The sequence below is a fragment of the Gallus gallus genome, chromosome 2 (genome assembly GCF_016699485.2).
Source record: "Gallus gallus isolate bGalGal1 chromosome 2, bGalGal1.mat.broiler.GRCg7b, whole genome shotgun sequence".
NCBI lineage: Eukaryota > Metazoa > Chordata > Aves > Galliformes > Phasianidae > Gallus > Gallus gallus.
The window spans coordinates 140,972,951-140,989,542 of NC_052533.1; the positions used below are offsets into that span (position 1 = coordinate 140,972,951).

Below are 16,592 nucleotides of genomic sequence, written 5' to 3' on the forward strand. Positions count from 1 at the left end.
CAACAGAGGAACATGGAGGCTGGAACTAGATGATCCAACTCTCCAGTCCAAGCCATTCCGTGATTACATGAACACTGTCACCAAGTTCCTCAGCATCAGCGATCTGGATCTGCACTTGCAAAGTGGCTTAATGAGTCAGGACTGACCCCTAAATGTGCTCAAGCCACAGAAACAAAACACTACATGTCTTCAGATGGGGCTAAATTTTTTTCTGCTAACCACACAGGAAAACGTGGGTTGCTTCAGTGGGAAGAACAGATTGTCTCTGTCCTGTCCCTGTCAGGGCTACAAACAGAAAAACCTGGAGGAAACCCCTAAATTAGGCACATGTGATTTCACTTGAAATTGCTTCCTGTTTAAAAATATACAAACTTTCCAAAAAAAGGCCAAATAAGCTCTTTCAGAATCAAAGTCAAAAGGCAGCCAACTATAATGGAGGAGTTAAAAAACAACCACAACTGTAACTCTAGGAAAATGTCAGGTAGCGTGTTTGAAGCTTTGGGGCATCACAGATGCCTTTTGGTGTGCCACATAGAGGCAATAAGTGAGGAAAATAAGTCAAGACCCGGCACTCACCCAAACTGTTTCAGGATTCCAGGAAGCATTTCAGCCAGCTGATCCATGGAAGGATATATGTACCTACAAAAATACATGTCTGTGAGTTACTATGACACATTCAGTAGAGTAGGCTGCTGTATTTAGGGAAAAAGTGGTCACTGCAGATTAAATAAAAAATGTGTCCATTGCCAGGTCACAGGCAGCATGCACTGAATTTAAATCAGGAGCAAGTACAATTATGTGATTTCACAGGAATATGAGCATACTGAATATGGTACTTTATGTGAGTTACAGGATGAAAGATGTCTGCTCCAGCTGAGAGCAAAAAAGCAAGCAAATCTCTTCCAAGAAGCAAGTCAACACTTAAAACCTATAAAATATTTGAACTTCAGAGGTGAGTTTCCAACCACATTCACCACATTTGTACTTCTGGTTCACCACAAAGAGGTTCCTCCATGTAAAGGAATCAGACTACTGCAGTGTGATCTAGATCATTGGCAAATATTTACCTGCATGTTTTCAAGGATGTACATTTCTACAGCAATAAAATGAAGAAAACTTTCTATTAATACTGATGGAGAAATTGAAGCCAAAGGAAAGGCTGTGAAGCTGCTGAAGTTTGACAGAAACAGCTCTATGTTAATGCTTCTGTTCTTATGCTAAGTGGCAATAAAATTATGAAAGGAGAAAATTTTTAACAAAATCTCTACTGAGCAGCAAATGGAAAAATGTCCACGCTAAGAACCTGGAGAACATATTATGGCTTCTTCTGCTGCCATCATGATGATGTTAAGCAGTGGTCTTTACTAGCAGAGACCATGATGGTTGTGCAGTTGACAACTCAGACATGTTAATTCCTGTTTAGGACATGAAGGTTAAGACACTTAAAAGCTTTTGATTCAAATAAACAGAAACTGAGGTGACTGAAATAGCTTTGTCACCTGCTTGAGTAGCCAACTGAGCCACTGCATTTAACTCTGCTCAGAACATGGCCGATGATGACCTCCTCAGCCAGACCAGCTTAAAATTTAAGAAGGTGCAGCTCACACAGTAAGGTATGTACAAGCTCCTTAATGCCCAATTCTTACAGAACAACTGTCCCTTGACTTGTCCCCCACCTCAGAATATTGGCTACTCTCTTCTTCAACCAAGCTGACTTCCCTTCTAGGGGCATCTTCAGGCAAACCCATCTCATTTCACTAAATGGGTCAAGCATTTTGGCAAAGACAGCACTCAAAACTGACAAGTTTCCAAGAGTTACAACATCATATATGTTACATGGTCAAGAGTATGCGGTAATTTATGATATCCCATGGGTTACATCACTTTGTTACCGTACGGCTACTTTAAATTTCCAGGATGCTTACTGTATCTATTTATCAACAACACCATGCAGTCATTTCCTAGAAGCTATAGACTTAGGAAAGACGTGATACAGTAGTGAATGACTATGTTGTTTAAAGTAACAACTTTGTTTTGTACTGCATGCAGGATGTCATTACAAAACAAGGTAGCCCAATACTTAAACTGGCAGATGTAAACATCTGTCAAGGAACTGCTTTACAAGCAGTGTGGTTATTGGCAATAAAACACAAAGTTACAGCCCCAAACTTTACTGTGAACTGGCAAAACTCAACAGAGCTCTGGAAACTTAAATAGAAAGTGTCAGCATTCAGAAGAAAACTACTTTTCTTTCTGCAATTGCTCTTCAGCTGAATTGCAGATTGAGGCTCTTTTTCCAGCACCTGACAAAAGATAACTCTGAAAGTAGAGGCTGTTTCCCTCATAACTCACCCAGCTTGGAAAGATGGTGCCCCATCCTGCTGACCAGGTGCATCCACGTGGCAAACTGCAAAGTGCTGGGTGATTTCCTGCATATCCTCAAAGTTGAAGAGAGGATTGAAGCAAGTTTTGTCTTGAGAATGAAAAGAAAACATGAAATAATTTTGCTGAGATTAAATGGTCCATTCATTAGTAAATCTGCATCCATAATGAAATCATTTGTTAATGTTACCTCTGCTAAAACCTCAACTGCAGATTAATGAAAAGTTCCTTCCATCAGCTCAGAAAATCCTTTATTTCTAAGGAATAGAGTCCTGCTACAAAGCAACCTGTGCAAATTTGTATTAAATCCCTCAAGCAAAAAAATGAAAAGCTCTCTCCTCATAGACAGCTAGCATTCATCCACATTATTCTGGTCCTTTGCAGAAATACTGGCTTGGTGCACCAAAATCAAGAAAATGCTCCTTATGCAGAAGTAAAATAGTCATAAAGTGTCATCAGGAATATTCGTACTGAGTTGGCTTAGGTAAAATTATCCATTTACTAGTCCAGCCATTTTTCTTTGGATTATGTCAAAACAGATGGAGAAAAAGGTATCCAGCTCTGAGATCGTGACTTGTGTTTCTGCCCAGCTATTGCAAGATAAACATTACATTTGTGTCTCTCACAGCAGGCAATTCAAGACAAAAGTGTCCTTTTGGGATACCGAATGTTGCAGGCCCCCAGCTCTGAGATGATTTGATTTGTGATGTTTAACAAATATTAGTGTGGGGAGAAGGTTAGCATGTTCTCCTCTTGGAGTGGGAAGCAGGAATTCTGCAGCACCACCTCTGATATGCACAGAAAATGACTCAACATTTGTATGCGTTTCTGAATGCCCTCTTACTGCACAACATGCAAAAAAAATCAGTAGAGATATACAATATTTTCAGCTAAAATCCAGCTTTCGGAGAATATGCAAGGTAGGCATAAGGCTCCTTCTCCTTTAAAAGGAAAGCTTACTCATCCTAAAGATTATTTTTTTTTCATCTCTAGAAAGAAAGAAAAAAGTTTTATTCCAAGATGAGACCCAGATTAAGCTCTGCCCTGATCCACTGACAACCCAAAATAAAATAAGGCAGTGCTACTAAAAACAGACAAATTATTTTTTCCTTCTGAGTAATATCACTGCTGCCTCTCCCCCAAAAGGCAGGCATTAAAGGTTTGCAGCTGTTTTTAGTTTTAAAACTGATAGCTTTCTAACAAACAGCAAATGGTGTGAAACAGAGTGCTAGTGAGAAGAACAGTCCAGCAGATCTGGATGTCTAGCTCATTATATTCTTGAATATGACAGACAAGACAGAAGGCACTTGTCAAAGTCGTTTTCTTAATTCTGGCTAAGGATACAATGCCAGCTTTCATTTCATCATTCTGATTTGGCACGCCATTCATACAAACCCACAGAAGTGTAAGACTGGTTTCAGACAGGAACCTACAAGCCAAAGCAACAGCAGTGTTCTTGTCAATCCTGCCCTCAACACAGCCTCAGCCTTCCTCTTCAGATGTTATTACAGCGTTTATACACAGTCATTACAAGCTACCAGGACATCCTTTTGCCCATTTAAGTGAAATATTCCAATTATTTTCTTGGGGAGTGTGTAAATCTGAGAATTAAACTTGCCGTAAGAGAAGAATTAGGCTAGGCACAAAGGCTGGTACCTTCTATGAGGATGTAGTAGACACAAGCGTGCAAGGACCTGGGAAACGTTTCCTAACCATCACAGATCCCACAGTTTTGGCTACGGCTATAGTGCTAACCAACCAGGCCATCACTATGCAATAAAATAGAAAGCCTACTTACGATTCAGCCCAATGTCGTGGTACGTGAGGATAGCAGGTCTGTTCCCTCTAGGTGTCCCACACATGGTGACATGGACCATGCCATGCATGGTCTCCACATCTTGCTCCTGAGAAAGAACAAGATGGAACTGTCAGATTGTAGAAGGGCTCTACTTAACACCCTAGTGTTGGCAGCCATGACCATGAGCATAGCTCCTGCCCTATCTCAGGGCTGTCCACAGCCTCTCTGGCCCCAGGACCTCTGTAACTCCCATGCCAACACATTTCATGCCTCTCCACGGTGCAGGCTCTTTGCTAATGTTTTACAGGCAGCTGTCATCGATTGCTGTTGACGGCCAATGACAGAAGCACTCAAGCTGCTAGCTTTAACTAGATGCTGAGGAAATGGTTTTTGACCACAACACAGTCAGTATAAAAAAAAAAAGCTTTAAAAAGGAAAACAAAAAGGAGAGACAAAACTAAAAAAAAGAAGAGACAAAACTAAAAAAAAAAGATAAGGAGGGGCACAACTAAAAAAAGAAAGGAAGGAGATAAAAAAAAAGGAAGGGAGAAACTAAAAAGAAAAGTGGGAAATAAAGATGAAGGTGAAAAAAATTTTAAAAAACGTAGTTTGAGGCAAAGATGCCTGAAATAACAATGGCTTACAAGTATGGCCAGCAGCATTTGCAATGGTGCCAGTTTCCAACTCACTTCTGTTTTCTAGGAAAATGATCGTAACTGAGCAAATAACTAATAACTAATATTCCTCTAAAAAACACTCTATTAAATAGCTTGTATTCACCATAAAGAATTGTGAATTCTGCAGGACTTTGTGATTAGATCAGCCTTCTGCGATAAATATGACAGCTACATGTGTTAGCTTTATGGCTAGCTATTGCTTAAATCTAAGCACAAACTCAACTCAATGAGGTTTGCAACAGAGTAATATGGCTACAGCAATGCTGTGGTGATTATCACAGAAACAACCTTACACAGCCTATTGCTATTATCTGACATAACTGGATTTTGTTCTATTTAATGAGCTTAAAACACCTTTATTATTAGACCCCTTCATTACCATCTCATTTGCTAGATGTCTATGTTGGATAAATGAAACTTGGTTTATACCAACATCCTCAATGTATGGAACAGTTTTTGTTTCTTTCACACTTGCACTTAAGACAGACATAAACAATTTGTTTGCTTGACAATGTATTTAAGGGGAATCACAATTATTTTCTATTTACAGTTACTCTCATGGAATCAAAGCAGTATGCAGTTAGTGACCAGCTTTAATATTTCATAGGAGTATTTTCTGCGTAGGATACAGACATCCATGTCATTCAGTACAGCATACTGCTCCTTCCTGGCTTTATTTACAATTTGCAACAATGCCCAGAGGTAAAATCCAAGTTAAATTAAATTAAAACTACTACAAATTATGCTGTAGAAATCAGGAGCATAAAGCTCCTGCAGAAACCTTTTCAGAGCAAAATCCAGAAGCTTCTGAGACCTGACAAATTAATTCAATCTAAATCATGGCTCAGTAATTTCATATGTGAAATTTACAATGCGTTCTGTTGAACATAAGGATGCTAAGCAGTACTGCTCCACATTTCACCTATTTTCCTTGCAATTTACATCAGCTTTAAGCTATGATCACATCAACAAATCAAGACTCCCCTACCCCCAAATACCAGGAGAGTCTCTCTGCTGAACTACACTATGCTGAAAACCACTGCTCAGCTTTTCTGTTTCCTCAGAGGTTAATTCCTTTGCATACTCACTGCATTATTTAGCAGGTATGCTGTGTCTTCCACATCCAATACCATCTTTAGGCAAAACAGGGTGATAAATCCAGCAAGCAAAGAGAGGACAGGAACTGGTTCCTACTTTCCCCAAGTAGGAAACTGGGTTATATGGAGAGGCTGCTTTTCTGCATAGGCTTATAACACCCACAGTGCCCAGCCGGAAAACCCAGAACAGACTAACTCAGGAGGACGTCATTGTTAAATAGGATTTGAGTCAGGTTTGACCAGGAGAAGGGCTTATTCTGTAGAGCTCAGACATCAAAGATGAACTCTGTCACACAGTGTACAAATTGCCAAGTTTCAGACCTGAGAACTAGTGATAAGCTTAATATTTTTTTGGTGATGTTTCAATTAGGCTTTGGTAAATATAGATTAATTTGAGTTTTTGTTATCTCAAATGCCAAACCACCCCAAACTTATTGTACATAAAATTGGAAGCAAGTTCTTTACTATAAGGCAGGAGTAAAGTTTCCACGAAAATCAAAAATAAATTAAAAATTTCACACAAATGAGAATGATTCTGCACAGCAACACAACAAAGTCTGACTTTGAGCATTAAAAACTTTGTCTTTTCCAAAGTGCATAAGCAACACTCAGTCTAAAATATTTCAATATCACTCACCCGAAAATTAAGTTTCACTTTTAGTAAAAGTAGAGTATTGTAGGTATATTCATTATTTAATTATACAGAAGAGAAATTTGCAATAGCAATAGATAGCACTTAACAACAATAGTAATTAATATATTCCACATTCTGCGTTCCTTCTGCATTTAAATTATTCTCAGTAGGGAGCATAAAAATTGATAGGTTGGGAATTTTAGCACCAGTAATGAGTAACACACCTTCATGTGAGAGATAATCTCCTCAGTTAGAGAATAACAGCATTCTCTATGATCAGGTTTTTATTGCTAGACCTTCTCAACAATAGCACTTAAGAGCCCAGAACACTTTCTTAGAGAGACCACCTTTCAAGACCTTGGTTCTTCATCCTTTGTGCAGAACAGACAAAATCTGTTTGTGACAAAGCCAGACACTTCAACCTGCCCACCCCAGTGACCTCTACTGCTAATTATTCTGAACTGGAATCCTGAGTCTAGTTCAAACTCAGTGTCAACTAAAAATAGTTCAGAGGTGATGGGAGACCACACATCTAATTACCAGCAAAAGTCACCATCAATTTAACTATTAGTTTAATTCCTCATTATCTTCACAATAAGGCTCTAGCAATGCAATAGTAATAGTGTTGCGCTGTTCTCTATTAGTGTTAATTCTTAACGAAAAATGCCCCAAAATTTTCTCCTAAAAACAATTTAAACTCGTTTCTTTAGTGATGCCAAGCCAACAACTCAACGTCCCGATTGATCCTATTAAAGATCAAGAGATTTGTCTACGTGATGTCGGCACGGATGTTTTCAAAAAGCAGAGCACTGAAAACAGATGGCAGCACACCCCAACCAACGTCAACATTGTAGTAAGAGGCTCTTCAACCAACTGATTTGTATTAAAACACTATCTTAGAAAAACATCCAAGGTACACTAATCCGATAGAAGGATAAAGACAAGCGTGCCATCTGTTCACATCTCACTTTAACAGAGGTGCAGTCTTTCTTCACTGCTCTAAAATACACACAAAAATACCTACGATACACGCAATTTAAGACAGACTATCTGGGTTTGAAGGGAGTTGTTCTCTTCTATGGCAGATTTTCTTTTTCTTTGGGTCAAATTGACATTTTTTGACATGCCGTTATGGGTCTCTGAGAGGGAGGCAACACAGTAATGCAGGAGAATTCATTTACTCCTTCCTTGCTCTATACCAGCAGATAAAGACATGGAATGAGCAACATGTTTATGAACAGTGTTTTGGTGTTTTTTTTTCTTTTTTTTTCTGAATATGCAACGAAACCATGTTTGCTATCTCAAAGGGAAAACCACACCGACAACCACTTTGCAAAAAACAGTGCATTTTGTATTTTAAGTAAAATATTGTCTTCTACCAAGATTATTTTAAGGCTTTCAGATATATTTAGTTCCCAGTTGTTGTCTCATGCTTTTATTTAATTTATATTATGTCATACTAATTAAAAACATCTCCTTTACCTTATTTTATCTCAGAATCGAGGGAAAATCTTCAGACCTCTTTAAAAAATTGCTCTGAGACAGTGTATTTTAAGTACATATTACTTAAGAAATTTAATGTACTAATACCTGCTTATGCTATTTTTCACTTTTTTCCTTCATATGTTGCAGATGAAAAGCATTTGAGCTTTTAATATGGTATTACAATGTTATGTTTCAAATCCTCCTTACCCTGCTTCAGTTATTTTACCCTTATCTTCTTCTACACTAAAATAATTATTTCAGTTCATTCTCTGTTACACTAAAAACCCAATGCCCACTTTTTCCACTTTTGCTTTTCTCTCTTCATCATCTTTTTTTTTTCTTTTTATTGGGACATCTATTTGAAATTAGCAGTATTACACTTCCCCAGTTCGGGTTGTAAGCTGGGTCATTAAAGTATCATGGACTTTTAGATTTAAAACAAGTGATTCTGCTAAGGTGGAATTCGCACCATTTTTTCAGCTTGTTTCTATATATACACCTGTTAGACAAGTAACAAAAACTTTGGTACATGACTGAAGCTGATGACTATGATAGTACCTCTCTGGGGATTCTTCCTTGTCCAGACAGCACTGAGTGACAATGCTCTGCAAAAGCACAAAAACTCAACTGTCTCCTACCCTATCCTTCATAGACCTAAAAGGAAACCCTCATCTAATGAACTGCAAAGGTCCCAAAACCACAGCCAAGGGGAAATGCACTTCATCACATCATGATGCTGATTTGTCTCCCACTGCATGCACGGTGGCTCATTCCCTCTCCCCAGGCAAGAGAAAGGGGTTCTTGCATGCTAGTGAATTTGCATGCCATGAGCGCTGAATTGCACAGGACGAGCTCTTCTCTGCCACCTACAGCTGCTGCACAGCTTGGAAAGTTTTGCTTCATTATTGAGAAAGCAGTGTTCTGGCAGACTGCTCACTTCTGAAGTACAGAGCCACAGGAATGTACACAGAAGCAGGGATACAGTTCTCCCCGGATTCCAACATTAACAGGTAAAAGAATAGGCCAATGCACTCAACTGCAAATATAATAAAAGCACATCGGGCATTCAGCCAACATAAAGCAGCACAGGGCATGCTGCCCTGCACCAGCTTATCTTGAACTGTGCTAAAATAGGTTTGGCGAGGAACAGTCACCTTCTTGGAAGGCATAACTTAACTTACATTTTCAAGTATGCACCACGGACAGAAATATAGACAGTACAGGGTGGTGGGAGTTCAGAGTCATCAGTTCTTCCATTCAACTCTGGTCTTGGCCAACTCCCAGTAACTCACAGGATCATTTAATCATTGGATATACTGAGTTGGAAGGAACCCGTAAGGAACATCAAGTCCAGCTCCATATAGGGCTTTTCTCCAGAGAACAATCACACACAAATCTTGCAATTTGGAGGATGATATTCTGCTATATAGTGGGTCACTTCAAAAATGGAAAGTTTGTCAAAAATAGCCTGTGAAGTAAGAGCCTGCTTCTTTCCAAATCTGAGTAGCTAGTTGAAATTTCTTCTTGGAACAAATGCACATCACAGGCAGCCACTACTTTTCACTGATGACAGAAGTTATTAACTGAGCTCTGCATAACTTGCCAGCAAAAGGACAGCAATATAGAGAACTGTCACACCCCTATACAGACACATGGATGCTAAAGGAGTGTCCTGCTGAGTCCTGGGATCCTTTCTTAGCTAGATGCCTCCTTCTCCCAGACACAGCTCATGGGACAGGTCACTCACTAAGGGCATGTGTGAGCTTTGTTGTCAGTTCTGAGTGACCTGGATCCTCCAGAACCTCTTGTATGAATTAAGTCATCAAGGTTCTCAAAACAGCTTCAAACCATCTTTCTTCACAGATCAACCACAAAGGAACTTGAAGATGCACAGGTAGGGTTCTCGTGGTTTTAAGCACCAAAGCAAAGTCTCCTTTCCAGCAGCAGTTCTTAAAATAAGGAATTGAGGTTGTTTTCCCCACATTTTGCCTCCTTGAACTAGAGCAATCAAAGATTAAAGTCTAAGAAAGAAACATCATTAAAAAAAGCAAGAGATGGCAGAACAGCGCTAAATGACAAGAACCACTGGTCTGGATTAGTGACAGTTAATCCAAAACATGGGAAAAAAACCCAACAAAATGGCTTAGAGAATTTGATCTTGCAAGTTAAAAACCTATATATACACACTGTTTACAAGTCAAGCGAATTTATTCCCAGAATAGAAATAAAATATGGGTCACTTCTTGATTTTTAATCAAAATGGTGCAGTATTCCTATTCACAGACTTAATCTGGGATTCAGATTTATTTAGAACAAGTGGTCAATCTGGGCCCAAACAACAAGCTTCTCCCATGCTGTGCACAGGCCTGCAGAAAGCCCAATGATAAGAACTTTAACTTATATCTATAAAGACATCAGGCAGTGCATTTCAACGTTAGAAAGGATGAAGGGGAAGATGAGGGACTAATATAAACTATGTTCTTGCTAAAAAATTAAGAGCTGCTGAAAGAAGGTGAGGTGTTTTTAATAACTGTCTCCCCTGGTTTCCAGGGAAGTGCCAGCAGTTTTTCTACTGGATTTATAACCAATTTGCAAAGCGCTTAGTAAAATATAAAGAAGTGAAAACAAAGTGCAAGATGTTGCAGTGCTCAACAGGATTATTTTTCAAGAACCTCCACTTGCACATACAAGAGACTAACAACACTCATCAGCTTCCCTTATTCCTGCATGATCTACCTCTCTCATACCCTTGATATAAACGAGACACCTGGCAAGCCTCAGTCTCCAACTCATACTCCTTGTCCTCAGCGATGGGAATGCACTGCTCACTCTTTGTCAGGGCAGGTGCACTCATTCTCTCTCTCAGTCCAACCCAACCCAGCTCCAGCACTAACTTCCTTAGTCATAGCTTAAAAGCCATCAAGAACAAAACTCAGTCATAATAGCACATGGAGATAAAATAATTCAAAAGAGGAGGAAAGAGAATTATAAAGTCATCTCTCAAACACACAATACATGGGAAATATGGAAAAATGCCATTGGACTTGGCAGTGTACTTCATGCAAAATTGCGTGCAGGGTGCAAATAAATATATGGAAAGTGCCATCACTCTTGGTACAGACAAAATTGATTGCTTACTGCCTTCCCTCACTCCCCAGGCTTCACAAGTATTTTGGAAACTTTTAATGGCATAATAGATTACACTGAGATGGACATTTCCTCAGAGGAAATGCACACACACCGCTAATGAAAGGAAATTAATTGGGGAAACTGCATGTCCATGTGGGAGTGCATTTTGCTTTTACTACCACAGCTGAAGAATCTTTCTTTTAGCAAGAACAGGGCTTCTTGCAACTCATTCTTTTGGATGATTTTTTCCCAGCTTTAGTTTGAAAAGACCTCCTGCAGTCCCCTTCACAAAATAGTGTAAGAGCCCCATTCAAGCTCTTTCTCACAACTACAGCATTTTTTATGAGCAGTCACTCCTTTCTGATCCCATTTCCCTTTTTCTCTTTTACTAAAGAAAAAAAACAACAACAACAGAAGAATGGCTTCACTGACCTGAACATCGAAGTCTGGAAGGAGGCGAGTGATAGCCTGTGAAGAGATTATAGGATATTAAGTCAGGTAACTTTTGCAGTTAAAAGTTCTGCACCTGTATATGCACTGAGACAAATGTTCTGACCCACTGGTTCTACAGTGGAGAGCTCTTTCCCATTTCCTTCATTTCTTGAATACTGCTGAATGTCAAAATGTCCACCCCTACGTCTAGCCATTGCTATTACTGACAAGCTCCTCTGCATCCTCTGTATTAATATCAGACGGAGTAAGGTAACATCCTTCTCATCTCCGTAACCTCAAAGGAAGACATATCTTCAAGACATTGCTAGAGATTAGAAAACTTGGAAGAAGTTAGTTACAGTGAGGGAGATGAACACAGTAGGAAGAGCAGTCAAGTTGGCAATTGTTACGCTGCAGTGTGACAGGGAAGGCAAAGCTTGAGGGAGAAGTACAGAGATAAAAAGCAAAGTTCAGGAACCTGACAAGGAGATCATGCAGTCTTAAAATCCTAGTAAATGAAGGATAGAAGATATCGGAAGCAATACAACTCTGTCTTGGGTAATACCATCTAGAGGATGGACTTCTAAACTTTGCAGTCCAAAACACAATTATGATGTAACATTAAAGCTGTGATCTTTAGGTAATTAGGGAGTGTGATGTGCATGCAAACATGTAAGTGAAGAGTTGATGAATTTGTGGAAATCATTTTACACCAGCCCGAGTCCGAGATTTAAAGTTTACTCTTAACCTTAGGCAAACTTTTGATCTATACTGTTGCATTCATGACCTTTTAAATGTAACTAATTTCAAACACTCATGTTTCCAAGTGGTCTATAGATGGAAGGTGTATGTAGATACAGCGGCCATCTATACAGTGTAGGAAATAGGGCTCCATCACCACTGAGAAATGAAGAATTGGCTATAGAAAGAAACCTAGTACACAATAGGTCAAGATTAGACTTAAGAGAGCATCACCCACTCAACGCCAATCTCCACCATTAGCCCTAGCATGTGCTGAGTGTCCTCTGAAGCAATCATTTTTCCACTTTCTCGAAATACTATAAAAAACTTCCTCCATCTATGATAAGGTTAGCCTAACAGGTGATCAAACCAGATTAACTCTGCTACTTTCCCCACATAGACAAAAGTTAAGGCAACTGTGAATAAAAGCACGTAAGTTCCTTGTCAAGATAGCAAATTTTCATCTACATGCTGCAGAAACCCAGGAAGTTCTTCAGTGTAAGACATTTCTGAACCTTGAAGCAAAAACATTTCAGTAACCAGAGAACTTCTGCTTCGTTTTGCTGCTACTGAGCAACACTGGCATTAGAAAGGGGTCTTAGTTCCTGAAAGCTCTGCTTTCATGCAATGTCCTTGGCACAGGAGCTGTGTTTAAAGTTTCTCTAGACATTTCATTACATTCATTAGTGGAAATAATTTCCTGAAGTGTTTACTTAAAAAAAAGAGGTAGAGAATAAAAAAATTGAAAGTAGCAAATAAAGCAATGAGGAATTTCAGTGTAGAAAACTAGAAGAAATTGTCACCACATGTCAAGAATGACAATCACTGGGGAAAGTGAAAGAGAAGTCTTTGCCTTGGTTCAAGAAACAAAGCAGAGAGGTTTGTTTGAATGTTCCAATGAATTATTTGCAATGAACATGTACAGGGTAGGAGCGCCATCGTTCAGAGTCAGACAGACACTGACCCTAGATGCTGTGGGAAGAGATTTGGAGAAAAATATTTTAAAAACAAATGCAAAGGAGCACAACAGAGTTAAGCAAACAAAACAAAAGGCTGAAGGTGGTTTTATGCTGCAGTCATAGGGCATCCTGAGCAGACACGATGGGGCAGTCATACCTTCAGACCCAGAACTACCAAGAGCAATGTAAAGGCTCTCTCTGCATGTCTGCTCCTCCATGAAAGGCTGAGGATAGACCAAAGTATGAACCTCTGCACTGAGAAGTCTACAGGAATAGGGGGATCTACTTGAGTTTGTTCAATTGGAACTATTCAAAATAAACCCAGAACTGTAACTATTCAGAAAAAAAGTATATATATATGTCCACAGTAGATCAGCATTGAAGATGCACAAAGCCAGAGCAATAATTAAAACTCAATTATGCCTTATTAACAAAACTGTCATTCCCCAACATCAACAGATATCAAGAACACTGTTATTGCACCACCAGTTTCTCATCTGTCTTTCCATACAGCTTGTTAGAACTAAGAATACATGCACAGTTGCAACAGGAACACTGAAAGAAGACACAAAAGCTTTAAAAATGTTTAAGATAATTACCTCCTCCTTCTCCACCAGAGGTTTCACCTCTGCAAGGTGAGCATCCTGGAACTCTGTTGACATGGTCAGTAGCTGGTATCTGTGGAGATGAAGAAATATTTGTTTTCAGCTTGCATCAAAGATACAGAAGCAAATAAAGGTCCTCCCCCTCCACCACCTCCAGTAATCTGCTGTCTCAGGTTATAGTTTAACACAGCTTTGCAAGAGGGTTATGAATCTCCTGTAAAACATCCCCTGGTTTATTTATGTACACATGCCCGTACAACATGAGATTAAAGAAATGTTAAGGCTGCAAGATCAGAACAAAGGTTTGGCAGAACAGAGGATGCTGAAAGAAGTAAGGCAAGGAGCAGTACAGCTGGAGTTGGACTTGATCCTTGTGGTTCCCTCTCAACTCGGGATATTCTATGATTCTATGAACCTGCAGCATTCAAACACATGAAAACTCTCATTTCACATGTAAAAGGAGGCATAACCTAATGTACACAAACATCTTCTCTCTAAGTTAGATTAAATATTCTTTTTGTTTAAATGAAGGCTCCCTCTCCAGGATCTCTGCTTTAAGTAAACTAAATTAGATGTTCATAAGCACCGTTTTACTCTTTTACCAAGAGTAAAATTGGAACAGGAACACCTTCTTTGATCTGAACAAACCAAGCAGTACCACATACCAACTAAACACAACATGCCTTTAATTGCACACCAATGCAGCGTATGCAATGAAATGTTTGAAAACCATCACAGCAAGGAAGAAGACTGCTGCATCCTGCTCTAGTAATGGCACAGCATCACACTGCCCAGCTTAATTGGGCACATGCATTGGAAACACCTGCTGGAGCCCCAGAGCACATGAGTGCTGACACAAATGGTGCAGCAGATCCTTCTGCAGGTGCAACACACTGTCTGCATATTGACCAAGTTGTACTTCAGTTTGGTGAATATATCAGTCCAAACCGAGAGCTAGAAAACGGAGTATTTCATTCTCTCCACGGAGATAAAGTGCCAGAGGCAGAGGACTGTTCCCTCTGAAGCCCTGATGAATGACCACAGCAGGAAGCTATGAAACGGCAAACACTGATTAAGAGAGATAATGTCAAATAAGTGCTGGCATCTATGTATGTGTAAATGACTTCAGATTTTAGGAAACCTTCTTGGAAGCTATACAACTGCATGGAAATTTTGGCAAAGAGTGGGTTTTAAGGTTTGAGAAGTGCTTCATGGGTATATAACTCCACAACTTGAGTCATGGGAGCGAAAGCAGAACTGTTATATAGAGTCATAGAACCATTTTTGTTGGCAGGGACTTTAAAAGGTCACTCAGACTAGCTCCCTTGCAATGAATAGGCACACCTACAGCTAGAGCAGGTTGCTGGGAGCCTCATCCAGCCTGACCTTGTATGTCTCCAGGGATGGGGCATCTACTACCTCTCTGGGCAATGTGTGCCAGTGCTTCACTACCCTTATGGAGGGTATATATACATATATATATATATATATATATATATATACATTCAGTCTAAATCTCCTGTTTTAGTTTCCCATTCCCAGTAATTTACAACAAGACACCAAAACTACTTAAGTAGTCTGAATAGTTAAGACAGTTACTTCCCCAGAAGTCACTTTGATTCACCCTTTTTCTCCAGTTTTGTGTGTTACAGATCTTAATCATAAAGAACAAGCAAAACCAAGTTTGCCAAAGTTTCAAGCAACTGAAAGTGACGCTTTAGAAACAGCATTACATATTTTTTGAAGTTACAGCCATCTGTGCAGTGTGCCATTCTACACAGTAAGCAACTCTGTGTGGCAGAAAAGGAAAATAAAAGCTGAAAATATTTACATGCAATCTGAAAGGCTAGAACTACAAGGGATTTTCCATGTTTTCCCTATACAGGAGGAAAGTAAGAAGCCAGGCTCCCTGCAGTTTTCCAGTAAGTGGCTCAGGGAACAAAGCCACAGCTAGCACTCGTGGAAGAAAGTTGTTTACCCAGGACAGCTTCAGGTTTTCAGGGAGTCAGAGCATTGACTACAAATGACCAAAAATCTGTGCCAAAAAGAACAACATGGATGTCTTTTATAGCCTTAAAAAACAATCCTGTTTTCATAATAGTTCAAAGTTGTTGCTCTATGTTTCCGAAAGAACCAACATTAGGAAGTGCTGACCAGCAGATTACACTACTGCCATCAAGTCTGCTGAACAAAAGCCCAATGAGCACCACGTTCTCACTTTTGGAATGATACCAGGCCTTCAAGCCACATTATGTTTTCACATCTGACATTTACAAGCTCTGGGTTCCCCCTATCTGCACCACGAATACCTGAAACATTCCAACTAAGGAACAGATGTGTGATAAGCCAGCACAACAGCACATTATTTCTTCCTGAGAGCTGGCAAACAAAGCCCTGCTATCTGACACCACTGTAAAAAGCTTCTAATTTTCCAAAGAGAAAGATGCTGGATTGCATAGAGGTTTTAAAAACCTCTAAAAAGGTGCTTTGTGCTCCCCTCTTATGTGACAGGGTTGCTTGAAGCTACTGTAACTGCATAACTTTCCTAAATAGCCAGACAAGCATTCTTTTATATCAATTGCAAAAGCACTTGCCTCACAGAAGTACTCATAATACAAAGTTCATTTATATCTGCATGCAATACAGTAAAGTT

General features: G+C 39.5%; 1 protein-coding gene across 2 annotated transcripts in view; it reads right to left on the reverse strand.

Moving 5' to 3' along the window:
• NDRG1 (N-myc downstream regulated 1) overlaps positions 1 to 16,592 on the reverse strand; it is a 40,137-nt gene that overhangs the window by 12,326 nt on the left and 11,219 nt on the right. For both annotated transcript variants that reach the window (XM_418430.8, XM_040695409.2), the window contains exons 2-6: positions 13,934 to 14,012; positions 11,635 to 11,670; positions 4,181 to 4,286; positions 2,353 to 2,473; positions 577 to 639 (exon numbers count right to left, since the gene is read on the reverse strand). In XM_418430.8, coding sequence (XP_418430.2) covers positions 577 to 639; positions 2,353 to 2,473; positions 4,181 to 4,286; positions 11,635 to 11,670; positions 13,934 to 13,996 — 389 coding nt within the window. In that variant the 5' untranslated portion in view covers positions 13,997 to 14,012. The remainder of the gene's footprint in view (positions 1 to 576; positions 640 to 2,352; positions 2,474 to 4,180; positions 4,287 to 11,634; positions 11,671 to 13,933; positions 14,013 to 16,592) is intronic.